At 48.2% G+C, this 25968-nt stretch overlaps 1 protein-coding gene and 1 long non-coding RNA gene across 2 annotated transcripts in view; one reads left to right on the top strand and one right to left on the bottom strand.

Moving 5' to 3' along the window:
* LOC143842070 (uncharacterized) overlaps nucleotides 1-4318 on the bottom strand; it is a 29334-nt gene extending 25016 nt beyond the window's left edge. The window contains exon 1 of the long non-coding RNA XR_013232977.1: nucleotides 4163-4318. This is a non-coding gene — a long non-coding RNA (uncharacterized LOC143842070). The remainder of the gene's footprint in view (nucleotides 1-4162) is intronic.
* A 100-nt stretch (nucleotides 4319-4418) lies between these two features.
* LOXHD1 (lipoxygenase homology PLAT domains 1) overlaps nucleotides 4419-25968 on the top strand; it is a 146014-nt gene continuing 124464 nt past the window's right edge. Inside the window, exons 1-5 of the mRNA XM_077346719.1 lie at nucleotides 4419-5333; nucleotides 9243-9357; nucleotides 13442-13522; nucleotides 15471-15655; nucleotides 24100-24198. Coding sequence (XP_077202834.1) covers nucleotides 4952-5333; nucleotides 9243-9357; nucleotides 13442-13522; nucleotides 15471-15655; nucleotides 24100-24198 — 862 coding nt within the window. The 5' untranslated portion in view covers nucleotides 4419-4951. The remainder of the gene's footprint in view (nucleotides 5334-9242; nucleotides 9358-13441; nucleotides 13523-15470; nucleotides 15656-24099; nucleotides 24199-25968) is intronic.

Genomic DNA, 25968 nt, shown 5'->3' with positions numbered 1-25968 from the left:
GTCAGACATGACCCGGTGCTTGCACAGGGGATACCTTTACCTTTTACCTTTACCGCTGCATCACACTGTTCATATTTTGCTCACAGTCCCCAAGTACCCCAAAATCTCATTCCCACGCACAGCTACCCAGAAGCGTTATAACCCTTATCTGCTTTCGGCCTAATCTGTTTGTTAACTTTTTGAAAAAGTTTAAAATTAAATTATCTCTACACGAATTTGCGCCTTATCTCATGTTTTACCAACTGCCTTAATCTAATCTGAGCTATGCTTATTGCTCGGTTTCTTATGCATCTTGACCCCAATTATACCCAGAATTAAGCTGTGACAGTCTTAAGTGCTCCCTCTGAACTCAACCTTTGTTCTGTGTCTTTTGAAGTAGCCAGAGGGCCAAACTGGGTAAAGCCAGGAACATTACTTTTCTCTCTTTTTTCAAAGCAGTATCCTGGGGAAAGCGAAGTCCTTATGCGTTATGTAGAGTTCTTTCTTTCAGGGTCGCTCACTGCATATTAAGAATTTTTTTTTGTACCAGAAGGGGGCAGTCTAGCCTTAGTTTTCAGCATTCTTGCTTGTCTGGTTCATTGTCCTGTGATAAACATACTACTGAAGCCAGATAATCAGACCAAAGGGCACTCACAGGAGCGTTGTAATAAAACATTTGAGATTTCTGTGAACTGGTGTAAGGGCTTCACTCTGCAACCACCTTTGTTCCTCATACATGCAGTTTTTTCCTGCCTGGTTGCTGTGGGTTTTCCAGGCTGTGGGTTGTGGTCTTGGTAGCTTTAGTCCCTAATATTGCACCAGTAATTGCAGCTGGCATCTTCAGAGGTAGGCCATGGTAAGATGGGAGTTTCTTTGTGCTGAAGTGTGGAGTGTGTGAACAGTTGCTGGGCTTTTAATTTACTTCTGGGGAGGGGGGGCAGTTAATGCATCATATTCCTGTCTTATCGTAGGATATCCCAGGAGATGGAATGAAACCAGCAAGTAGTTTTCCTATGTGTATGGATGGAGTTCATTAGCAAGTACATTAGGAAGTACTCTTCCTGTGTCTGGATGGAGTTCATTAGCAAGTACGTCATAAAGTGTTTTTTCTCCACCCTCTCCCAAACCCCAGTGGTGGGGTCCCCCACTGCTAGGCCCTGCCTCTCAGCTGCTGACCAGCTGGTTGGTGGGGGGACCTACAAGGAGAAAGAAGACCTAGTTTACATTGCCAGCGTCACACAGGAAGTAATCTCTTCAGGCTAGTGACTTCTGAGGTGACACTCTAGCATTTGGACAAAAACTCTATGATAGAAGCCAATTTACCCATAGCATTTTTACCCCCTAATCAGAGTGTCAGCCAGAAGTCACTGGTGTGATGACATCACTTCCTGGGTGGCACTGGCAATGTGACCAGGAACTTTCTTTTTCTCCTGGTAAATCTCTCACCATTCCTTGCCAGTTGGCCAGAGGGACCAGGCAACCCTACTGAGGATGGATAATGCTGATCAAGGGACGGCTGTAGCTGGCAAACCAGCCGCAGCTGACAAAAGGTGGCTCGTGCCACGGAGATCTAAGTCTCCAGTCATAGCCCAAGATCCGGTATCATCCCCAAGCTGCAGAGTTACTCTCTGGCTGAGCCCTAACCGGGGTCATCCCCCAGCTTTCTATGGGAGGAATTTCCTGCTGCCCGCAATTTTAATAATTAAAAAATAAAAATCTCCCACTGCCTTTTAGAGGAGGGATTGTTGTGGTCTAAATGACCATAAATAAAGATTGGGTCTTCCTAGAGGAGGGATTGCCAGGGGGAGGTTCCCAGCCTTAGCAGGGGATCCAACAACCCCAGGCCTGAGAGATCCCTGCCCTGATCCCCTCCCAGTTAGATTACTGCAATGGCCTCCGCGCGGGGCTGCCCTGGAGAAAGGTTCAGAAAACACCAACCGGTCCAAAATGCAGCAGCATGGCAATCTGCAGGGCTTGGTTACAGGGACCATATCTCCCCCTGCTGAAAGAGCTATGCTGTTGGTCAGTCTGTTTCCGAGCACAATTCAGAATGCTGGCTCTTTTCATTAAGGCCGTAAAGGGTCTGGAGCCAGGACACCTGAGGAACCGTCTCCTCCCACCCTGCCACCTCGGAATGGCCTTTCAAGCCACCTGTGCATGCAGAGGTGAAGTGACCAGTGACCTCGGAGAGGGCATTTTGAGCACGGGCACTGTTGTGTCTCTGGACACTCAGGGACTAAGAGCTCAGAAGCTGAGTCTGAGATCCAAAACTGGTATTGGGGATTTGCCGGTTCCTGGGGCACAGCCAATCAGTGAAGAGACCCAAGGACCAATAGCTCACTGCTTCAGTAGAAAAGAGCCAAAGTCCAGGAGCAAGGATAGCAAAATTTGTAGCCAAGGAGGAGTTTTTGTGAGTCTCAGCTCACTTCTTCAGTAGAAAACAGCCAGCGTCCCAAAGCACCTCTGTGACTATCAAAATAAGGCTGGGAAGGAGGCCATTCGAGCCTCTTGTGGCGCAGGGTGGTAAGCAGCAGACATGCAGTCTGAAAGCTCTGCCCAGGAGGCTGGGCATTCAATCCGAATAGCCGGCTCAAGGTTGACTCAGCCTTCCATCCTTCCGAGGTCGGTAAAATGAGTACCCAACTTGCTGGGGGGTAAACGGTAATGACTGGGGAAGGCACTGGCAAACCACCCCGTATTGAGTCTGCCATGAAAACGCTAGAGGGCGTCACCCCAAAGGTCAGACATGACTCAGTGCTTGCACAGGGGATACCTTTACCTTTTAGGAGGTCATTTGATCGGAAGAAGTGAACAGTGAGTTAGGAAAGCTCCTCCCCTGCTTCAAATTTTGTTGGTCTGGAAGGTGCTCCTGGACTCTGGCTCTTTCCTACTGGAGTGAACTAAATTCTTCTGTGTTCTTTCTTTGTTTCATTGCGTTCACATTTCATACATTTTTTGTTTCCCGTGGTGGGAGAAAAGCATCATAAAAATATGTGACTCAACCAATCTGTTCACCTGTACTTCGGGGGACTGTGTTTTGAAGCAGAGTTTGGCTTGAGATCTTTCGGGGGAAGCCCCCAGAAGGACACCAACCGGTTACGTGGCCTGGCAACTGTTTTAAGTAACCGTTTTTGCCCATCTCTTAGTTGCTGGCTCAGTCGTCCTTTAGTTGCCAGTAACTTCCCTTGTGTTTCCTCTGCCTTTCCTGCTCTTTCAAGAAAGGCTATCGGCGTGTTCTTCTGCAGCTTACTTTTAATCTAACGAAGGACGATATCGAGAAGGATGGCTTGTGGTAGTCATTTCCTAGAAGGCTTGTGGGTTTCTCATCGGCTGCCCCCAGTCATGGGCAATTTCACCTAAAGGTTTCAAGGTCGCACTGGCACAACTTTTTCAACAGAAAAATGGTCCCAGAACAAGACAGTTGCCAACCTCCTGCTGGGCAAATGTGCGGAGATGCTGACAGACCAGCCACAATGAAGTATGAAGAAGAAAATTAGTTGAGAAATTTCTGGAGATTTGGGGACAGGGCCTGGGGCAACTGGGAGAGGGCAGGACTTGGGGAGGGGAGGGGAGGGTCCCCAGCAGGGTACAATGACATGGAGTCAACTCTCCAAAGCAACATTTTCTCCAGGGGAGAATCTCTAAGGAGATTTCCAGGCCGCAGTTTGTAACGGCAGACGAAGCTCCCTTCCTCCGGTATGCTGTCTGACAACAGCTCATGAAAGCTTCTACTCGGGTTTAAGGCAGGGGTAGTCAACCTGTGGTCCTCCAGATGTTCATGGACTACAATTCCCATGAGCCCCTGCCAGCGTTTGCTGGCAGGGGCTCATGAGAATTGCAGTCCATGAACATCTGGAGGACCACAGGTTGACTACCCCTGCTTTAAGGTACCACAGGCTTCCAATTTTGTTCTTTCGATTTAGATCCTTCCCAGAAGTTTTAAGAAAGCGTGGGCTCGAAAAGGTAAACGTCAGCTTTCGAAAAAAAACATTTCCCTGCAAAAGCACCTAGTCTTGCAACCGGGATGAAAAGAAACCCTCTTCGCAAATATGAACTTGGCGGGGAGGAAGACTCCAAATCCCTCCCTCCTTCGACCCGGGAAGGCTAATTGTGACCAAGTTTGAGCACCCCTGCTGTAAAGCAATCCCGAGACCCATAAATAATGGAGTTGGCGTTTGCAAACCTGCCAGGTAAGGTCGCGAGGTGTCTTGCTCTCTTTTCATCCGGCTGTCGATCTCAGGGTCACCTGAACACAGGGAACGTCTGCCGTCCGAAGCTTCCTAGACGTACTCTGAGAAATGCAGCAGAAGGTTTTCTTCCCCTTTCTAAGTCTGCTCCCCCCCGAAGGGCACGCTAGCATGTCACAATGTGTCTCCTGCCGACCTACATACGTGGATCCTCACTTTCATAGGCCGGGTGTGATACAGTAGACGGGTTGTGTGATTTCATCTAGACAGAGGCAAGCTCTTTTGGGGGGAAGAAAAAACCACGGAGGAGGAGGAGGAAGAGGACGCTGTCTGCTCAGGCCAATGAATAAATCATTGTGTCTAAAAAGGAGACCAGGCCGAAGGAAGGAGAAACTGAAGATGCAAAAGGGGGAAAGCGGTTGACGGAAGAGAGGCAAGACAGAAGAGACCGAGGAAGAGGAGAGTTAAAGAGACCAGCCGTGAACAGGACTGTTGATAAAGGGGAGGAAGGAAAATCGGTGGCACGGACATCAGGGAAGAAGGAGGGACAGAGAAGGGAAGTTAGAGGCGACCAACAATTTGGGATCTACAAGGAGAGCGTCAAGTAGGAAAGGTCAAGTGTGGAATGTGAAAAAAGAAGCCGGCTGGAAAAGAATATGTGTTTGATGTAGTTGTGAATTGTAGTTGTGGCTGTGAATTTCTGGAATTCTGCTGGGAGTTGGATTAAGAGACCCTGAAAGTCCCTTCCGACTCTATGATTCTATGAGTAGAAGACATCTAACAACATGAGAGACAACTGCAAGGGCCGGTCGTCCGAGGAGGAAGAGGAGGATGAGGAGCTGGAGGAAGAAGAGGAGGAAGAGGAGGAGGAGGAGGACAGGAAGCGAGTGAAGCGGTCCAGGGGGTCCTCCAACGAGGAGAACGACAGCAGCGAGGAGCGGAAGAAGAAGAAGAAGAAAAAGAAGAAGAAGAAGAAATCGTACAGCGACAGCGAGGAATCCGACGGCAGCCGGAAAAAGCGGAAGAAAAAGGGCAAAAAGTCCAAGACCAAAGACAAGAAAAAAAAGAAGGAAGAGGAGAACTTCGCAGAGATGTATGAACAGGAGCTTCGGGATTACCGCTCGGAAGACTCCCACGAAACGGAAGACGAATACAACAAGAAGAAAGGTGAGAGGGGCGTTGCAGGAAGGTCTGCAGGGACCCTGAGCTCATCCGGCCCCTTTGGGGGTTGTTGCGATGACAAAAGGGGAGGGGGAGATGGATCGTGCGTGTTTGTTCAGCCTCCCTAGAGGACCGGTGGAGACCGGTCTGATGCCTAAATGATGCGGTGGTTTCTGTAAACCAGAAAAATGGTCTCTGCCTCAAGGAGCTTACAGTCTGGATTTGGATATGGAGGAGGGGGGAATGTCGAGGGAACAAAAGAGAGCTGTAAACACATCTTAAGGCTTCGGTTCAGTTGGATGGCACCCGAGGGGGTCTCACGGGAGAGTAGAGTCATACATGGTGTTTGGAGGAAGTTTACGTCTGGGTTTTGCCAGCTGCCCCTTGGCCACTGGTGGGGAATGGGGGTGGGGTATCGGGGGCACCAGATCCAGGTTGGAAAACTCATGGAGATCGGGGGGGGGGGGGAGGGGGAATGGAGCCTGGGGAAGATCGGAATCTCAGTGGGGTAGAACGCCATAGAGTCCGCCCTCAAAAACTTATATTTTCTCCATGGGAATTGATCTCTGTAGTCTGGGGATGAGCTGTGATCCCCAGGATCCCCAGGTCCCACCTGGAGGCTGGCATCCCCAAACCTCAGGGGGCTACAATGCCCTACAGCCCACCCTCCAAAGTATCCATTTCCTCCTGAGCTGTGATTCCAGGGGATCGCCAGGTCCCACCTGGAGGCTGGCATCCCAGCTTCTGGGAGGACATGCAGAGACATGGTTGAGTTGAAGGCGATTCAGCCACAGGTCGGACAAGAAGGGCAGCACAATTAAGGGCTGATTTTGAATTTCTCCTCCTGCTTGGTGTGGCTCAACGTTCCAGATTTGGGGTTTCATTCTCCCTTCTGCAAACTGACTGGGCGGTGGATCTTTGTTCTTCTTACCACTTTTCAGTTTCTTCCTTTTGAATTCCCCCCCCCTCTGTTAACGTGGCTGTTGTATTTGTGTTGCTGTGTCGTACAATGCAGAAAAGGCATAAAAATGGCCTGATATTAGCAGGGGGAAGTGGTGGTAAGAAGGTTTGGTCAGGACCCGAGAGGCGCCACGTTCGAATCCGTGCTCTGCTGTGGAAGGGACTTTGGGCTAGTCACCTGCTTGGAGCCTGGCCTATTTGGCAGGGTTGTTGTGAAGATAAAACAGAGGAGAGGAGGCCGATGTAAAATGCTTTGGAGGAGAAAGGAGGGGTACGGATGAAGTATGCACCTAAAATAAAAATGGGTAGAATGAAAAAGCCCCACAAAGGCAGAATACAATCACGAAAAAGGAAATTACCCCATTTCTTTGAACTTCTTTAGGCACAATTCCTGTGTAACACAAATGCTCGGAGCCTGTGATTCTCAAAGTGTGGGTCAGGATGCAAAAGTGAGTCACAATTCTTTCACCAGCTCTGGGGGGGGGGGCTATGGCTTAGAGGTAGAGCCTCTGCTTGACAGGCGGAAGGCCCCAGGTTCAATCTAGGATCTTCTGTATGCCAAGCAGAGGCTCTGCCACTGAACCTGGCACTCAGGTCAAGGTCTTTCCCATCACCTCCTGCCTGGTCCTTTTCACTGGAGATGCCAGGGATTGAACCTGGGACCTTCTGCATGCCAAGCAGAGGCTCTAGTGATGAGCTAGTGGAGTATTTCCCATCACCTCCTCCATGGTCCTTTTAACTGGAGTTGCCGGGAATTGAACCTGGGACCTTCTGCATGCCAAGCAGATGCTCTAGTGGTGAGCTAGTGGAGTATTTCCCATCACCTCCTGCCTGGTCCTTTTAAATGGAGATGTTGGGGATTGAACCTGGGACCTTCTGCATGCCAAACAGATGTTCTACCCCTGATCCATTGGCCTTGGTCATGAAGACCACTGGTCTTGGTCAAAGAGGGCCCCATTGATTATCGGCTCTGTGGACCGAGTTTGCAGGCATTACATTTTTCTAACGTTCCGCTAGCTTGAAATGTCCTCAAGACTCCTTTCTTTTGCATTGCGGAAGACCTTGATCTGTCCTCCTTGTGCAACAAGCAACTGGTGTCGTTAAATTTTTCATAAGATCTGAGCGGTGGTATCTGTTGCACCTGAGGTCATCTTTATCTCCTTTTCCATTCCTTCCCGTCCTTTTGTTTCGTTGGGCCGGATGGCGTAAGAGAAGAAGATCTAAGATGGCGGGGGCGGGGAAGAGGAGAGGGAGGGTTGGCAGAGCTCTCCTTGAAGCCTCAGGCAGGGAACGGTCTTTATTAGGACCAGCCGGAATATCATAGAATCATAGAATCATAGTGCTGGAAGGGGCCATACAGGCCATCTAGTCCAACCCCCTGCTCAACGCAGGATCAGCCCTAAGCATCCAAGAAAAGTGTGTATCCAACCTTTGCTTGAAGACTGCCAGTGAGGTGGAGCTCACCACCTCCTTAGGCAGCCTATCCCACTGCTGAACTACTCGGACTGTGAATTTCCCCCCTGATATCTAGCCTATATCGTTGTAGTTTAAACCCATTACTGCGCGTCCTCTCCTCTGCAGCCAACAGAAACAGCATCCTGCCCTCCTCCAAGTGACAACCTTTCAAATACTTAAAGAGGGCTATCACGTCCCCTCTCAACCTCCTTTTCTCCAGGCTGAACATTCCCAAGTCCCTCAACCTATCTTCATAGGGCTTGGTCCCTTGACCCCAGATCATCCTCATTGCTCTCCTCTGTACCCTTTCAATTTTATCGACGTCCTTCTTGAAGTGAGGCCTCCAGAACTGCACACAGTACTCCAGGTGTGGTCTGACCAGTGCCGTATACAATGGGACTAGGACCTCTTGTGATTTTGATGTGATGTCCCTGTTGTGATGTGAATTCCCTTGGATTCTCCTGGACTCTTTGCTACTAGGAACAAGGCAAGAGCCAGAGTGATGGAGGGGTTAACAGTGACGGACTGGGATCTGCAAAACCCACCTTTGAATCCCCGCTCTGCCACGGAAGGTTGCTGGGTGATAGGGTTGCCATCTCTGGGTTGGAAAATACCTGGAGACTTTGGGGGTTGAGCTGGGAGTGGGCGGGGTTTGGGGTGGGAAGGGGCCTAAGGGGAGTCTCATGCTATGGAGTCTACCTTGGAAAGCAGCCAATTTTGAAAAGGGGTTGCAGAGAAAAATGTAAATATTACTTTCACTTTTGAGCTTCTTGGAGACCAAAAACCAATAGTTACCGATACTGTGTAACCAACCGAAGTTCGAGTAGATATGCCCACTTACTCTAAATTTCTTACTAAATGAATAAACATTTCTATACTTTCTGTTCTCTATAAGATATTCCTTCTTAGTCCTCACACCCACAAAGCCTCAGTTCGTTTTTTCCCCTTACACGCGGAAAGTCAAGAAGGGGTTTCCAGTGAACAATATATATATATTTATTGGTTTTTTCCCCTCTTAGCAAAGTTTAGCCATCTTTTGTCAACATTGTAGGCATTGTTTCTATTATATTGGGAGTATTATTACCCCAATGCATTTGTTAAAATCAGATTTTGCTGCAAACGTGGGACATACTTCAGGTTTGCAGAGAAATTCCCCCATCTGTTATTAGCGTCCTTTTGTAAATCTATTAATCAATGCTCTGTAGCCCAGTTCTGAATTAGATGCATTGATACCTGAAGGGCTGTTACATAGAAGATGGAGCAGAGTTGTTTTCTGTTTCTCCAGAACCAATGGGTTGAAATTAATGCAAAAGAATTTTCAGCTGAACCTCCGGAAGAAGTTCCTGACAGTTAGAGCGCTTCCTCAGTGGAACAGGCTTCCTCGGGAGTGTGGGATCCACTTTCATGAACCGTTCCACGGCTAACCCTTTTCGTGCAAACCCTGACAGTAAAGCTATCCCTTCCTTGGATCTTCAAGCCCTGTCTTTGCTTTCTCCGCAGTCTACGAAGTCGTGACGGTGACAGGAGACGTCCGAGGCGCAGGGACGGACGCCAAGATCTTTGTTACTCTCTTTGGAGAATTCGGCATCACCCCAAAGGCCCACCTGACTAGCAAGTAAGCAGTTTCGGAGTGGAACCTCGCTCAGTGGCCGTTTTCAGTCAACTGTTATTGGTGTGCTTTGTTTACAAAATTACCGTTTCCTTGCTAATGGATGGAGCACATTTCTCAAAGCATGTAAACGTGTAAGACAAAATGGATGGAGCACATTTCTCAAAGCATGTAAACGTGTAAGACAAAATGGATGGAGCACATTTCTCAAAGCATGTAAACGTGTAAGACAAATTCACTCAGCCGTGCATGAATTACTTGAGCATGACTGAATCCGCACACGTACCTGAATCCTTTTGCTACCGCTCTGCTTTGCTGTGGCCACTCAAAAGTCGGCGTTCCCTTTATGTGTCATTACCCAGCAATGTCTGTACGTGTCCTGTAGTGAATTGAGCCACAGTTCAGTGAAGTAACATGCCCGGTGTGATTATTTTTTTAACTACCAGTAGGTGGAGCTGTTGCTTTACTTAACAGCATTCTGAAGATTGGTCCGCTCAAGGGAATAGAGTTGGAGGGGTTTATGTAAAGGGCTAGATTTTTGTATGTACAAAACTTCATTGCCTGGGCTGCGGAAATGATTTCTTTACTCTTCGCCGGATGGTCAGCTTTGAGTAGGGATTTACTGGACCTTCATCTGGGCATGCGCAGAATGTCATGGGAATTATAAACAGAGTTGGGCCATCTGTTGACTCCGCAGAGCTTATTCTACTTACCTGCCCCCCCCCGAACTGCCTTTGAATTCCTCACCAAGCAGTATCCAAATGGCTCCCTTTTGAAAAAAGAATATCAGTAGGAACTGATTAAACCTTGCTCATCTGTGAATTCCGATCCCTGTGCCCCTGCACCCTGCTCGGGGGTGTCAATGTGGGGGGGGGGTTTGTGTTGAAAAGTGCTAATTTCGTATCATAACTTCCCATTTTCTGCATTTCAGCTCCGGCAAGAGGTACCAGCAACTATTTAAAATTTTTACCCTCAAAACGAATTTCTCTCCCCCAAATGAAGCAACTCAAACCTGAAAATCTTGTAAAGGCAAATAATATGGGACTGGTAAAGAAGATGCATGAAGTTCCAGACGTTTTCTTTTTTGCCATATTTGACGTAACAAATGGGGAGCCAGGAGTGGTTTTTGCGAAATCCTCGTATATGTTTGTTGTGCTCGGTCAGGAGAGAAAGGAAGTTTCTGTTGAGGATGATTTTCCCTGCTTACAAAGCCTTACTTAGCCCAGGCAATGTTAATCGTGGTTGCCAACTCTCTCCTGGAGATTTGTAATAAGTTTGTGAGTTCAGTAATGACAGACTCCAAACCATTCAAAAACAACAGCTGGTTTATTTAATCAACACCAACTCCAAACACTGAACAGGGAACATAGGCACATACACACATGAACTTATATACTATTCAGGCAGATTGCCAAGGACTCTGATTGGCCTTTAATGGAGGAACCTGATTGGCCATTAACAGGGCCCCTGGATTGGTCCATTATTAGACTTGAACAGTTAGTGATAGGGTGGCCTTCAAGCCATCATTTGCATGTTGGCATGTTGTGCGGAATGTCCACATACATCACAGTTTGTATCGGGATATTTGGTTAATGTGGTCGAGTTTGTCCAGTGACTGAATCATAATACTAAGGACAAGAAATCAAATCTCCCAAGGAGTATACTGAAGAAATAGACCCAGTTTTAATTTAATTTAATACATTCAGGCTTTGAGAAACACCAGAATATGATTGGGAAGCAGAGCTGTGGACACGCCCACCTGGGGCCTCTCCCCTTCTCATCCCCTCCAGGCCTGTTACTAGCCATTTTGGAGGGGGGCTTGGCATGACCATATATGGTCATACCATCTGATAAATGTTTAATACATTTAAAAAATATATATAAAAGATCACTCCCACACATTCGGGAAACCTTCCCAGGGTGGTCAAGAAACCCCAGGGTTTCACGAAATCCTAGTTGAGAAAGCCTACTTTAGGCAAAATGAGGAGGAGACTATTTTCATCAGCTCATCCTCCTGGACTTGACAGAAATAATGGGTTTCTTGCTCACTCTTGGGAAGCTTGGTAAGGAGCAGGGAGGGGGGATATTAATGGCTCTCGATTTTGTTACGTTGCGAACAGAATATGGCAAAAGGATGGAATTTCACGCATCTTCCGATGAACTGTTTTCACACTGATGCAATGATTTGCAAAATGCATGATATTTTATACCTGTGGTTTGTTCCCCGGGTGTCGATGAGGTAAAATACCATGCATTTCCTCGACCAAGGTACCTTTGTGGCTGAGCACATGACACTGCTTTCGTCTCCCCTCCCCCACCCCTTACACGGCTGTACGCTGGCAGTAAAATGCATGGCAGTTCCTACTGGAGCGTTTTGCTTAGGCGCTTGTGAATTGTCACAGTAAGGCATGCTGAAGTCTCATGAAGCTTCATGTAAAAGGGGCCAGGATAGTGCCTCACCCAAACTCCCAACTGTCTAAGTCACTTGGTTATGACGAATAGCTGTTCTGAAGGTTCCCAAATTATATCCCATTTCATTCATATTCATGTGGTTCTGGTTATCTATAACTATAACTCATACTTTTGGGGGCTTTGAGAGGGTGCTCGGTGTAGTGGTTAAGAACGGCAATCTCTAACCTGGGGAACCGGGTTTGATTCCCCCCCAAGTCCATATGCAGAGACCTTGGGCCTGTCACAGTTCTCTCAGAGCTCTCTCAGCCCCACCTCCCTCACAGGGTGTCAGTTGTGGAGAGAGGAAGGGAAGGCAATTGTAAGCCACTTTGAGGCATATGACGCCTGCTGGGTGACCTTGGGCCTGTCACAGTTCTCTCAGAGCTCTCTCAGCCCAACCTCCTTCACAGGGTGTCTGTTGTGGGGAGAGGAAGGGAAGGCAATTGTAAGCCTCTTTGAGGCATATGAAGCCTGCTGGGTGACCTTGGGCCTGTCACAGTTCTCTCAGAGCTCTCTCAGCCCCACCTCCCTCACAGGGTGTCTGTTGTGGGGAGAGGAAGGGTTGGTGATTGTCAGCACTTTGAGGCTCCTTTGGGTAATAAAAAGTGAGCTACACAAAAACAGCTCTTTTCTTTTTCTTCCTTTCTGCATGCAGCCAAAACCAACCCAAGGTATTTTGCTGACCGTAGCAGAAATCCAAGTGAATACTTCTCTTCCCTCCTTTGATCAACTGGTTGAACATTGTTTTTGTTGACTGCTCAGAGATGGAATGTCAGTCATATTGCATTTTGCCAAAACAAAGGAGCCTTCCTGAACCATGGAAGGAAACGGTCACGAACTTATAAATAAGTGGAAGAGGCTACTCATTTGAGCATTGGGATATTTTGTCTTTCTGTCCGTCTCTCCTCTCTGTATCTCTCTCTCTACCTAGCCAGCCAGCCACCCACCCACCTCCTCTTCTCCAGGCTGGACATCCCCAAGTCCCTCAGCCTTTCCTCACAGGGCTTGGTCCTCAGGCCCCGGATCATCCTCATCGCTCTCCTCTGCACCCTCTCCATTTTGTCCACATCCTTTTTGAAATGAGGCCTCCAGAACTGCAAACAGGCATGTACAGCCTGACCAATGCAGTCAGAAGGCACAGGGTGTAGTGGGTTGTAGGAAAGCTCAGTTCTTGCACACGTATGAGAATGTTTGTACATCTAAGAGTCATGTGGGCTTTCTGCACCTCACCCTGTTAATGGCTTCTCTTTCCCTCGATTTTCTGCTTTTCTTCTCGGGACTCTGTGCTTTTCATTTGAGCTGCCATTAGCTCTCAGCTACCAGGTCGATAACTTCTCTGGCTTCCTGAGATCTTTTCCAATCTATCTCCTTGCTAACACATCTCTTTCTGTCCCTGGAACCAAGCTGAGGCATTAACTCTAGCCAAGGTTAACTTGCCCCAGAAGAGACTTCCTGGGGAGATGCGACGCTTCCTGTTTCATTCATTCAAGTCTTCATGGTGTAATCCTGTGTAGAGTTGCCCCACTTAAGGCTGTTGACGTGAGTGGGATTAGACTGGAGTAACTTTGCATGGGATTGCACAGATACAAGTGTATGTGTGGATAACTTTTTGTTTTGTTTTGGCGTGTGTCTATTTCAGGAGCGAGAGTGCCTTTGAGAGGAGCAAAACAGATGTTTTTCGAGTGAGAACCAACAACGTTGGAACAATAAGGAAAATAAGGTATTGTAACGTAATAAATGTCCATGAACTTGCTAGAGCTACAATCCCAAGGAATAAAATACAGCAAGGTCTAGACCAGGGGTAGTCAAACTGCGGCCCTCCAGATGTCTATGGACTACAATTCCCAGAAGCCCCTGCCAGCATTCGCTGGCAGGGGCTTTTGGGAATTGTAGTCCATGGACATCTGGAGGGCCGCAGTTTGACTACCCCTGGCCTAGACCATTTCACAAAATTTCTGAATGCCCTCTTTGTTGCTGAAGTTGTCCTGATTAGCTGCCCATGAAGTAGACAAGAACTAATCTCCTCCTCCTCCTCCTCCTACCACCACCAAATATTAGTTACTACTAGTATTAATTACTACTAGTATTAATTACTACTAGTAGTGGTTACTACTACTAGTAGAAACAATAGTAGTACAACAATATCGGTAGTAATAGTGATAGGAACAATAATATACTTTGTATATGAACTGCCCTGAGCCCATTCATGGGGAGGGGCGTCATACAAATTTAATAAATAAATGAGATCTGTTAAATAAATTTTCTAATGACTTCATGGAATTTGATTCATATCTGATACTTAGGCCTAATTTTGCTTATGTAACAACGTGAAGGTTGCGAACAAACTGTAGGAAAAAAACCCATCCTGCCTCTTTAATAGTTGCTTAATGGGATATGATTTACTAGTTGTTGTTCTTTACTTCCTTGCCATGAAAAGCTTCACCAGTCTGCTTCCAGACATCAAGCCTTTGTTAAAGGCTTCCCCCCCCCCCAGGTTGTTGGCCTGCCAAAGTGACCTCCTTTCTAATAGGGTTGCCAACTCCAGGCATTTGACTGGGGACAATGACCACCAAGACAACTTTGGTCAAACCATGTCTGTGCTCCCTCTATACAGCTCCCCCCTTCCCGAAAACCATGGTTGTTTTTAGGGCGATTTTTAATATAATATTGCATGTGATTTTATTTTATTGTATATTTGTTTATGTAACCATGTTGGAAGCTGCCCGGGGCTGGCATAAATCGAAAAATAAACAAATTCGTCCCCTGCCACAAATGTTGATCGTCTGGCGGGTGATCCTGGACTTTGGCTCTTTTGTGCACCTAGTGACAAACTAACCCTCCACGGCAGTGGTCCCCAACCTTTTTGCGGTTGAGGACCACCTCTGGGGGTGGGGGAGAGCCAGCGGTCCAGGCACCGGGCACGCGCGGCAGCTCCAAGCAAACGCGCATGTGCGGAGCTGCTGCGCACGCGCGTTTGCACCGGCCGGCAGGGCACAAATGCATATGCGCGGCAGTGCGTGGAGCTGCCACGCATGAGCGTGCATTTACGCCCCGCCAGCATACCGGCAGCCGTGCCTGCCTCTTCCCCTCCCTTCGCAGCGAGAAGCTAGCCAGGCCGCGAGCGAAGCGGCCACTTTGGCGGTCGCTTCACTCGTGGCCTGGTGAGCTTCTCACTACGAGGGGCGGCGAGAGGCAGGCCCGGCCACCGGCGGCCCAGTAATGAGGCCTTCACGGCCTGGTACCGGGCTGCAGACCGGGGGTTGGCGATCCCTGCTCCACGGGATTTTCTGCAAGTGATCTGGGATTTGAATTGCTTTGTCTTTTATATACATGTTTTGCTATTATGCCAATAAAGGTAATTGACTTGACAAACTAACATGGCCGCCCACGTTGATCCAAGTTCATCCGCACCATAAAGTGTCAATCGACCAAAGAAGAACTGCGGGGCAAGCTCTCCCCAACACATTTGATCCTTGGATCAGGGGTAGTCAACCTGTGGTCCTCCAGATGTCCATGGACTACAATCCCCATGAGCCCCTGCCAGCATCTGCTGGCAGGGGCTCATGGGAATTGTAGTCCATGGACATCTGGAGGAGCACAGGTTGTCTACCCCTGCCTTGGAGGATCCCACGCTTGAATCTGCTTCCCCTTTCCGACTTGCCTTTCAGAATCGAGCACGACAACACCAGCATGAATCCCAGCTGGTTCCTGGACCGCGTCATCGTCACCGACATGAACAGGCCCCACCTCCGCTTTTATTTCCCGTGCAACAATTGGCTCAGCAAAGATGATGGCGACGGACTGAACGTGCGGGATCTGCTCGGCACCCTTAATCCAATGGACGTTCCTAAAGGTATTGTGCTGGATGTCTCTTGCCAGGCCGGATTCGGATATAGACGTCCGCTTGGAAAGCTTCCCTATATCTGAGGCTTTATCTCCTGGCAAGAAGGACACCCAACAACGCTTTTTGGTTCGTTGTGGGTCAAGAATGCCGTTTTAAGAAGCCGTTCTCCACAGCCGCTGTGAGGACAACTTTTTAAAAGAAACTCAAACCTGCAGCCTGGCCCTCGGGAAAGTACCTTGCTGAGTGTGTTGAGAATTCTCGGTCAGGATTCTGCCCTCTTTCTGAGAATTACAGAGGCCTGAGTTTGCCGGTGAAAGAGGGGAAGGTATTCTTGGGATGTTTGGTTAATGTAGTGGAGTTTTGGCCAGCCACAGAAGTGTCAGGTTGAGTGCAGTCAATAAATCTCCCAAGAAGGAGATTGCAAAAAAGTTGAATTTAACTTTTATTCCAGTAGATCCAGTTTACATTCAGGTTGCGTTCGAAAGGAGAGAGGGAGAAGCCTAATCGAAAGAGTGTTTTCGTTCTCACAAATGGCCAGCTTGTTGGGCATTGTGTGTGTGGGAGGATGAGGGCATTGGCTCTATAGGAAAGGCATGCAGGGACATGAGTCTTCGTGGAAGGTCATGGGAAGCGGGTGAGAGGACCAAGGGAGAGAGAGAAGCCTGATTGAAAGAGTACTTTCCCTCTCACAGATGGCCAACTTGTCTAGCATTGTGTGTGTGGGAGGATGAGGGCATTGTCCCTACAGGAAATATCTGCAGAGACATGTGTCTCCATGGAAGGCCATGGGAAAAGAGTGAGAGGGAAAAGGTAGAGAAGTCTGATCAAAACAGTAATTTCCCTCTCACAAGTGGCCTACTTGTCTGGAATTGTGTAGGGGGGAGGATGAGTGCATTGTCCCTATAGGAAAGACCTGCAGGGACACGTGTCTCTGTGGAAGGCCATGGGAAGAGGGTGAGAGAACAAAGTGTGAGAGAGAAGCCTGATTGAAAGAGTACTTTCCCTCTTATAAATGGTTAACTTGTCTGACATCGTCTGTGAGGGAATATGAAGGCATTTTCTCTGTAGGAGAGACCCGCAGGGACGTGTTGTCTCAGTGGAAGGCCATGGGAAGAGGGTGAGAGGACAAAGCATGGGATTTACATTCCACCCTTTCTTCGGAAACTTTGTCAGACGTGAAAAAGAACCTCCCCTAGCTCATTGGTCTGTCCACTGGGTTCAGAGCTGTCTGGCGGAGCCAACAGATTGTGTAAGCTGAGGTGCCGGAGAGTGAAACGGGGGCCTGCAGATGAAGCAAGCATTCTGCCTCGGGGCTACAGCCCTTTCCCATGATCCCGTGGTGCAGATCGGTCATTAGTTTAATGGTGTTTACTTGAATCCTGCCCCAGCTGCCAGCCGCCTGTGAGTACCCCGCAGCTGACACCAGTGCAGTCACCTGGGGAGCTTGCAAGTAACATGAGCAAAGGTGTGACCCTGGTTGTCTAGGTTGTGAAAACGGAACCTGAAATGCGCGGGCGAGCCGTTCCCCTCTGGCGTCTGAAAAATCAATGTGAGGAAACGTACCCGTTCCCAGACGAGATGAATTTCCACCTGGCAGATTCCGCCGGGGTGTAAAGGTTCAAAACTGGCAGGAGAAAACTCTCTAGCCGATAAGCGTGCGGCAGCAAAAACAAAACCAGTTTCCAGCCGTTTCTGCTATTAGCTTAATGCTCCTAGGCCTTTCCAAGTTCCCTCCTGAGCGACGTTCATTTCTCAGGGAGAGGACGTGGCGTGCCCTGGCGTCAAGGTCAGAGTGGTCTTTTGTTCCCCCGTCGGTTTTGCAGGCTGCCATATGCCCTGCGGCGATTCCAATGGCTGTGCCGTGGCGGATTCTTATTTACCTAAGTGCTGCCGTGTAGGGTTGGTTTTAACTTGCATCGTGGGTATTAATTACAAGGGAAGGGATATTGTTCTGCCTTGTGCTATTTCCTTTCCCCTAATGAATTCTTAACTCTGGGTGACTTAACTTTGAATAGCAGCGGATGACAAAGACCCTTTTGCCAAGGGCCTGTTCAGGGAGTTGGGGCGGGAGGGATTTCCCACTGGGCGCAGGGGGCATGTGGATCGGGGCCGCAGCAGAACAGACAAGCCGGTTCCATACATAACGATAAGGCAGTGGTTTTGGAGACTAGAATAATAGGATCCTAGAAGGGAAGGTGCCATTAAGGCCATCTAGTCTTACCCTGCTCAGTGCAGGATCAGCCTCAAGCATCCAGGAGAAGGATCTGTCCAGACACTGCTTGAAGAGCGCCAGTGAGGGGGAGCTTCCCACCTCCTTAGGCAGCCCATCCCACTGCTGAACTAGACTCCTAGAATCCTAGAGTGGGAAGGGGCCATGCAGGCCATCTAGTCCCACCCCCTGCTCAGTGCAGGATCAGCCTCCAGCATCCAGGAGAAGGATCTGTCCAGCCGCTGCTTGAAGACGGCCAGTGAGGGGGAGCTCCCCACCTCCTTAGGTAGCCCCTTCCACTGCTGAACTAGACTCATAGAATCCTAGAGTGGGAAGGGGCCACAGAGGCCATCTAGTCCCACCCCTGCTCAATGCAGGATCCAGCCACTGCTTGAAGACTGTCAGTGAGACTCTAATTATAATTTAATTATAAAGCAAAGATGTACGTTTTTGTACACTGCTTCCTAGGGATGCCAACCTCCAGGTGGGACCCCTGGAATTATAGCTAATCTCCAGACTAAAGAGATCAGTTCCCCAGGAGAAAAAAGCTGCTTTCGAGGGTGGACTCCACAGCATTATACTCCACCCTTCCTGCCCTAAATCCCACCCCCCTTCTGGCTCCACCCCCAAAGTCTCCAGGTATTTCCCAATCCAGATCTGGCAACCCTATCTCTCCCCAAAGGAATCTCAAAGTGGCTGGTGATTGCACCTCCTTCCTCTCCCCACAACAGGCACCTTGTGAGTCAGGTGGGACTGAGGGAGCTCTGAGAGAACTGGGATTGGCCCAAGGCCACCCAGCAGGCCTCATGTGTCTCAAAGCAGCTCACAATCACCTTCCTCCTTCTTCCCACAACAGGTCCATTGTGAGGCAGGTGGGGCTGAGGGAGCTCTGGAAGAACTGGAACTGGCTCAGTTTCACTCGGCAGGCTTCATGCGGAGAAGTGGAGAATCAGACCCGGTTCTCTTAACTCTTAACCACTAGACCAGGGGTGGCCATACTGTGGCTCTCCAGATGCCCGTGGACTACAGTTCCCATGAGCCCCTGCCAGCATGTCCATGGACTACAGCATGTTCATGGACTACATGCTGGCAGGGGCTCATGGGAACTGTAGTCCATGGACATTTGGAGAGCCACAGTATGGCCACCCCTGCAGTAGACCATACTGGCTGTCATACCACGCTGGCTCTCCTGGCTTTCTTCCATCTCCCTGGAGCAGAACGTGTATCTGAAGTCATAGAATCACAGAGCTGGAAGGGACCTCCTGGGTCATCTAGTCCAACCCCCTGCACTATGCAGGACACTCACAACCCTCTCGCTCACCCACTGTCACCTGCCGCCCCCTTGAGCCTTCACAGAATCAGCCTCTCTGTCAGATGGCTCTCCAGCCTCCGTTTTAAAATCTCCAAAGATGGAGAACCCACCACCTCCCGAGGAAGCCCCTAAGAGGCACTGCATTTGGAACTGCAGCCAGGGAGTGCTCGTTTGAACACCGCTGCCCCCATCCGCACCCCCTTTTGAGCTTTCCTAATTCCCTCTCGATAGCCATTTTGTGACCGGTCTCTCACAGCAGCCATTTTGTGGAGGCTCCATGACCCGTTCTCAAATCTGCAAGTAATTAAAATGCTCACAGCCTCAACGAGGCACAGGGACCCCCTCCCCTGATTTAGGCCGTGAAATCAACAGCCTGCTTCTGTGATGGCAACCTTTCTGTCTACCTGGGCATCACCGAGTGGTTTGGCACCAGGGGGGTGCAGCAGCTGGCTTCTTGGCTGCTGAAGAGGTGGTTAAGGACAAGGCACAATGGGTGAGAAGGGATGGTGTCAGTCTGCAGGCCGGCTGCTCATTCAAAGAGGTGCCGGCAACTCATTCACGGCCCCAAATGACAACTGCCTTCTGTTCCCACAATTAGTGCAGGCTCTTTCTTTGGGTCCCATTGAAACGCGTCCAGTGTGGTTAATAATAAATGCAATCACAAAGGATGCGGATTAAGTCCCCCAAAATGGGAAAGAACGCGGTGGCAGGGCAATTTTCTATAAATTAGTTTGTTTTGCCAGCGTGGCGTGTTGGTTAAGAGCGGTAAACTCTACTCTGGAGAAGCGGGTTGGATTCCCCGCTCCTTCTCCACATGCCGTCAGCTGGGTGAGCTTGGGCCAGTTTCAGTTCTCTTAGGGCTGTTCTCACAGAGCAGTTCTGTGAGGGCTCTCTCAGCCGCACCTATTTCACAGGGTGTCTGTTGAGGGGAGAGAAAGGGAAAGGTGTTTGTAGGGCACTTTGAGACACGTGAGGCCTCCTGGGTGACCTTGGGCCCAATCAAAGTTCTCTCAGGGCTCTCTCAGCTTCACCTAACTAACAGTAGGGGGTCTGTTGTGGGGAGAAGAAGAGAAAGGTGTTTGTAAGCTCTTTTGCGATTCCTTTGAGTAGTCAAAAGCAGGCTACAAAAAAGCAGTTTTCCTCCTCCTCTAGGTGAGTTAGCACGCTCATCTAATCAGAGACAATACAATCTTTATCACTAATTATCCTTATTATCCCTTCATCACTATCAATAAACTTTATAAAGTTGAAGTTGTGTGCAAACCATTCCCTATCTCAGTGGCCCTCCCTCGTGTTTTGCCACAGAGAAAGAAAGAGAAAGAGAGCACTCTGCCAATTAGGGCCAATCAGTTCAAATTGCATGCAGACAACTTGCTCCCTACCTGATTGGCCCTACCTGGGGATCTGCTGCCAATAGGGAGAGAGCACTCTGCCTAAAAAAGGCCAATCAATTGAAATTGCACTTTGCCAATGAGGGCCAATCAGTTCAAATTGCATGCAGACAACTCACTCCCTATATGAGTGGTCCTTCATGGGGGTGTGCTGACAATAACCACTCTTCCAGTGAGGGCCAATTGTGGAGCTTATCTGTCCTCTTCCTGCTGCTTGGAAGAGGTGCTGGCTGTTCTGAAAGGCCTGCTGCTAATATTTTGGGAGCTCTTGGCAAGGCTTTTTCCAGTGAGGAGTCCTTCCTACCAGAACCCAGGCTCACAACACCTCCCCATGGTCCTGCAGCTGGTTGCTTTTCCCCACCCTCCCTTCTCCATCCAGGCTCCTCCTTGGGAGATGTGGGGGTAGGAAGCAAGCAGCCCCTCACAAGCTTCCCTGCCCGGTCTTGCCTTTGTATTCCTGGATGCAAGGGGCTTTGCCTCTACTAGAATCCTAAAGTTGGAAGGTTACCTCCAGGGTCATCTAGTCCAGCACCCTGCACAATGCAGGAAACTCACAACTACCTGCCCACCCACAGAGACCCCAGTTCCATGCCCACATGATGCCCCCGCCCAAATAAAACTTAATGCCCAATTGGTCTGGCCTAGAAGAAATCCATTCTAATAATTTTATTCTTTGGGGCTTATTCCCATGGAAGTATTCCTTGAGTCGTATTTTTTGACACTTTGCTTAATGGGAAATGCTAATGCATCTGATGGATAAATTGAAGGACTGCAATCTGGATTTTCAGATAGTTAAGTGGACAGGAAATTGGTTAGAGAACCGCACTCAAAGAGCTGTTGTCAATGGTGTTTCATCCGACTGGAGAGAGGTGAGTAGCGGGGTACCTCAGGGCTCGGGGCTTGGCCCGGTACTTTTTAACATATTTATTAATGATCTAGATGAGGGGGTGGAGGGACTACTCATCAAGTTTGCAGATGACACCAAATTGGGAGGACTGGCAAATACTCTGGAAGGTAGAGACAGAGTTCAACGAGATCTGAACACAATGGAAAAATGGGCAAATGAGAACAAGATGCAATTTAATAAAGATAAGTGTAAAGTTCTGCATCTGGGTCAGAAAAATGAAAAGCATGCCTACTGGATGGGGGATACGCTTCTAGGTAGCACTGTGTGTGAATGAGACCTTGGGGTACTTGTGGATTGTAAACTAAACATGAGCAGGCAGTGTGATGCAGCGGTAAAAAAGGCAAATGCCATTTTGGGCTGTATCAACAGGGGCATCACATCAAAATCACAAGATGTCATAGTCCCATTGTATACGGCACTGGTCAGACCACACCTGGAGTACTGTGTGCAGTTCTGGAGGCCTCACTTCAAGAAGGACGTAGATAAAATTGAAAGGGTACAGAGGAGAGGGATGAAGATGATCTGGGGCCAAGGGAACAAGCCCTATGAAGATAGGTTGAGGGACTTGGGAATGTTCAGCCTGGAGAAAAGGAGGTTGAGAGGGGACATGATAGCCCTCTTTAAGTATTTGAAAGGTGGTCGCTTGGAGGAGGGCAGGATGCTGTTTCTGCTGGCTGCAGAGGAGAGGAGACGCAGTAATGGGTTTAAACTTCAAGTACAACGATATAGGCTAGATATCAGGAAAAAGTTTTTCCCAGTCAGAGTAGTTCAGCAGTGGAATAGGCTGCCTAAGGAGGTGGTGAGCTCCCCCTCACTGGCAGTCTTCAAGCAAAGGTTGGATACACACTTTTCTTGGATGCTTTAGGATGCTTAGGGCTGATCCTGCGTAGAGCAGGGGGTTGGACTAGATGGCCTGTGTGGCCCCTTCCAACACTGTGATTCTATGATTCTATGATTGTACCCTCATCTGGCCTCCCTTCCTTCATTAGCAGGCTCTCAATTTTGTTCAGTATTGTGCTCCAGATGTTCAATTTTAGAAAGAATAATTAAAAGAAGAATTCAAACTACAGCCAGCCAGCAGGGGGAGCAAATGTACTACTTATGGAAATTGCTCAATTGTTAATGTCTTTCCCCCCCTCCCCCAAGGACCTTTCTCAGCATCTGACCCATACCTAAGCAACTGAGGATGAAGAACATGTTCAAACCGGGGTTTTGTTTGTTATGGTACTTATCGCACTGAGACTTCTCAGCCTGTGGTGCGCAAAATGATAACTGATATCACTTTCCATGTTATCAAGCCATGGAAGACATGCGTATGAAAATGGAGGGTGATTAGCAGCAGCTAGCTAGTTAGCAGCATTATGGGGAGGGATGGTTAACTTCAGGCTCCCATGGTGCTTTGGCTGGAGGTCAGTTTACCGAAGCAGGGGTGATCAACTGGCAGCTGGTAGGTTGATCCTGATGCTCGAACAATTTTGTATAGCTCTTTGTGTCCCCACTGAGGTTTTTTTGCTTTGGTTTTTGCGTTTAGCCGAGGCGTGATTTCTCATTTTGTTCACTTGCAAGGAAAAGCAACAATGGGGCTGGGAGTATATTTCATACACATCGTTATGTCAAAACTGTATTCTCGATTGTAGATCAAAAAATCTACACAATGGGGCCAGGGTCAGACAGGGTATTTTTCGGAGACACCAAGTTTTCAGAAAAATCTGAAATCTTAAAAAAATACAACGGGGGAGGGGATTCAATAATTAAAACAACATCTATAGTTTTAAGAAAATGCTTATAGAGATCTCATGAGGTTATGGTCTGATATCCCAGTGGTCATTTTGGGACAGGTTGAAGAGCAGCCGTGATGGGATTTCCAAACCTTCCAAGTCAGTCAAAGCACCCTCTATTTGTTTGAGTGGGACGTAGAAACCCAAAAAAAGTTGAAAGGGAGAGAAGGGGATGGGGATAGGAGAGAGAAGTTGAAGGGGGGAACAGAAAAATGTATTTAGGTGGTTGGAGGGGGGAAAGGGGGAGGTTGTCACAGGGAGGAAACAAAACTAGGGAGCAGGGGTTAGATGGTGGGTGGGAGGGAGTAAAGGAAGTACAGGGAGGGGAGAGGCTATGGGGCTTGTTGGGGGGAGAATAAATGGAAATGGCAAGGGTAAATGGTGGGGAAATGAGATGCCCTCCAGTGCATCTTCATGGGTCCCTTGCTTGTTTTTAGTATGTTTCTATCTCGGGACCATTGTGACCAAGCAAAGGAGTTCTGCCAAACTCATGCCTTAGATACACCTTGAATCTGTAGTTTCCACTCGCTTCTTTATTTGTGACCATCTAAACATGTATCTTCCATTGAGAATCCAGAGGTTGGCTATCCCTGCCCTACAGGTAAGCACACACCTAACTCAGAGCAGCATGTAGCTTACTCTAACCTTATTGTCAGAAGAGGTGGTATGTATCTTGCGGTAAGCCTAATTTTTACCTTTAGTAAGTGGCGTAAATGTCTTTGCATGAAGTGTTCGTAGGTAAGCCCTTGGTGTGAATTAGATCAGTTTTAATACGTGTCTGATATCCATCTTTGTCTTGTGTCGTTACAGAGAATGTTCTCTCTCTCTCTCTTGCTCTCTCTCTCTCTCCCCGCAGGAAATAAGTATATTGTCAGAGTCTTCACAGGTGACGTGAATGGGGGCGGAACAGATGCTGATGTTTTCATTAACATCTTTGGCCAGTATGGAGACACAGGTATTTTCTAGGCACAAGCAAATGTCCCCCGTTTCATTTCCTTTAATATTCACATATACATATAATGGCACTTTCAATATCTCTATTTTGGAGGCTGCCTGTTTCTACTGGTTTGTGTTGTGCTGTGCGGTGTTTGTGTGCAATCTATAAATGCAACGTATGTCACCGATCTGCATAAGGGCATGCCTCCTGCCATCCTCTTCTGCTAACACCAACTCCGTGACGTTAGCATGGGTGTTTTGTTTTGAAGTTGCAGTACGCTGTTATGCAAAGCAACCCCCTTAGAATCCCAATTTCTCTTTGGAGAAGACAGAGCACCAGTAGCAACTGTTTGGTTTAGTTTTTTTTAAGTAAGTTGATTTTATTTATTTATTCATTTGATTTATATACCATCCCTTACTGTGAAATCTCAGGGCGGTGTACACAGAACCAGTGGGGAGCAGAAAGGTACATTGCAATATTTGGAATGGTGAATGACATATAGGTTATAGGAGTAGTAACAATGGGGTCGGTGCAACAGTTAGGGGAATAGACAATGGTGCAATGAATGAATTTAAAGGTGGGAAATGGTAAGTGCTTGCAATCAGTGGTCCTCAACCTTTTTATCACCGGGGACCACTCACTGGGGACCACTCAACGCCTTTTACTGAGGCCCAGTGGGGGGGGGGTAGTTTACTCCTCTACTCTCAACCCCTGCCCTAACACTCTCTGATCGCTATGGTAATGTTTAAACATCCCTTCAAAATAAGATACAGACACACCACAACAATGAAGTATGTTGTAAAGGGCTGGGGGGGGATGAAGTAAAGGGCCGGGGGGGGGGAGAAGGCATCCTTTGGGGCCCACCTCCAATTAGTCGAAGGACCACATGTGGTCTGCAGCCCACAGGTTGGGGATCGCTACTTGCAATAACATGACCACTTGTTCAACGGTTTCTGAATTAACAGAATAGTTGGGGATGAGCTCTGCTTGGGAGATACATGGCAATATTGTTGGGATATTTGGTTAATATAGTAGAGCGTTACCCAGTCATAGAAGTATGATTCTGCATGCAGGACATAAATCTCCCAAGAAGTATATTGCAACATAGGTAAATATGGGAAATTGAAAATTAAAGAGAGTTTTGGAAGTTGAAACAATAGGGATGAGAAGTTCCAACAGAAATTATCTGGAAAAATGCAATACTGGGAAATATAATTTAGGGAATGGCGTGTCACTTCTCAGATTGTTTCCCATCTTAAATCCATTCTTTAAGTCAGTCTTTCTCAGCTTTTTATTTTACCATTGAGAACCCCCTGAAATGTTCTTCAGGTTTCAAGAAACCTCAGAAATGGTGTGATTATACAGAATGTAGTTGGGAAACATAGCTGTGGACATGCCCACCTGCAGTCCCTCCCTTTCCCACCCCATCCCGGCCCATCATTGGCCATTTTGGAATGGGTGGGTGGGTCAGCCTGACCGTATATGGTCATATCACCTGATAAGTGTTTAACAAATATATAAAAGAGATGGGTATGCTCATACCCTTTCTAACCTTCGTCCCACCCCCAGAAACACAGGTGGAGGGGCTAACGGAGTTAACTCGACTCTGACACTGATGTTGTGCAACAACAAGTCTATTAATAATAACTCTGCTGTTCTGAAAGCATATTTTGCAAACATATTTTGCAGAAGATAAGACATGGGTGCGTGACCAAGACCTGGGCGCAAGAGGGTGAACTGTCATCCTAAAAGAACTGGCTGCCCCAGGTTACTTGGTCCTTCATCAAT

This window comes from Paroedura picta, chromosome 7 (genome assembly GCF_049243985.1).
Source record: "Paroedura picta isolate Pp20150507F chromosome 7, Ppicta_v3.0, whole genome shotgun sequence".
Lineage (NCBI taxonomy): Eukaryota > Metazoa > Chordata > Lepidosauria > Squamata > Gekkonidae > Paroedura > Paroedura picta.
Note: the sequence above shows the minus strand (reverse complement) of the source record. Positions and strands in the feature narration are given on the sequence as shown.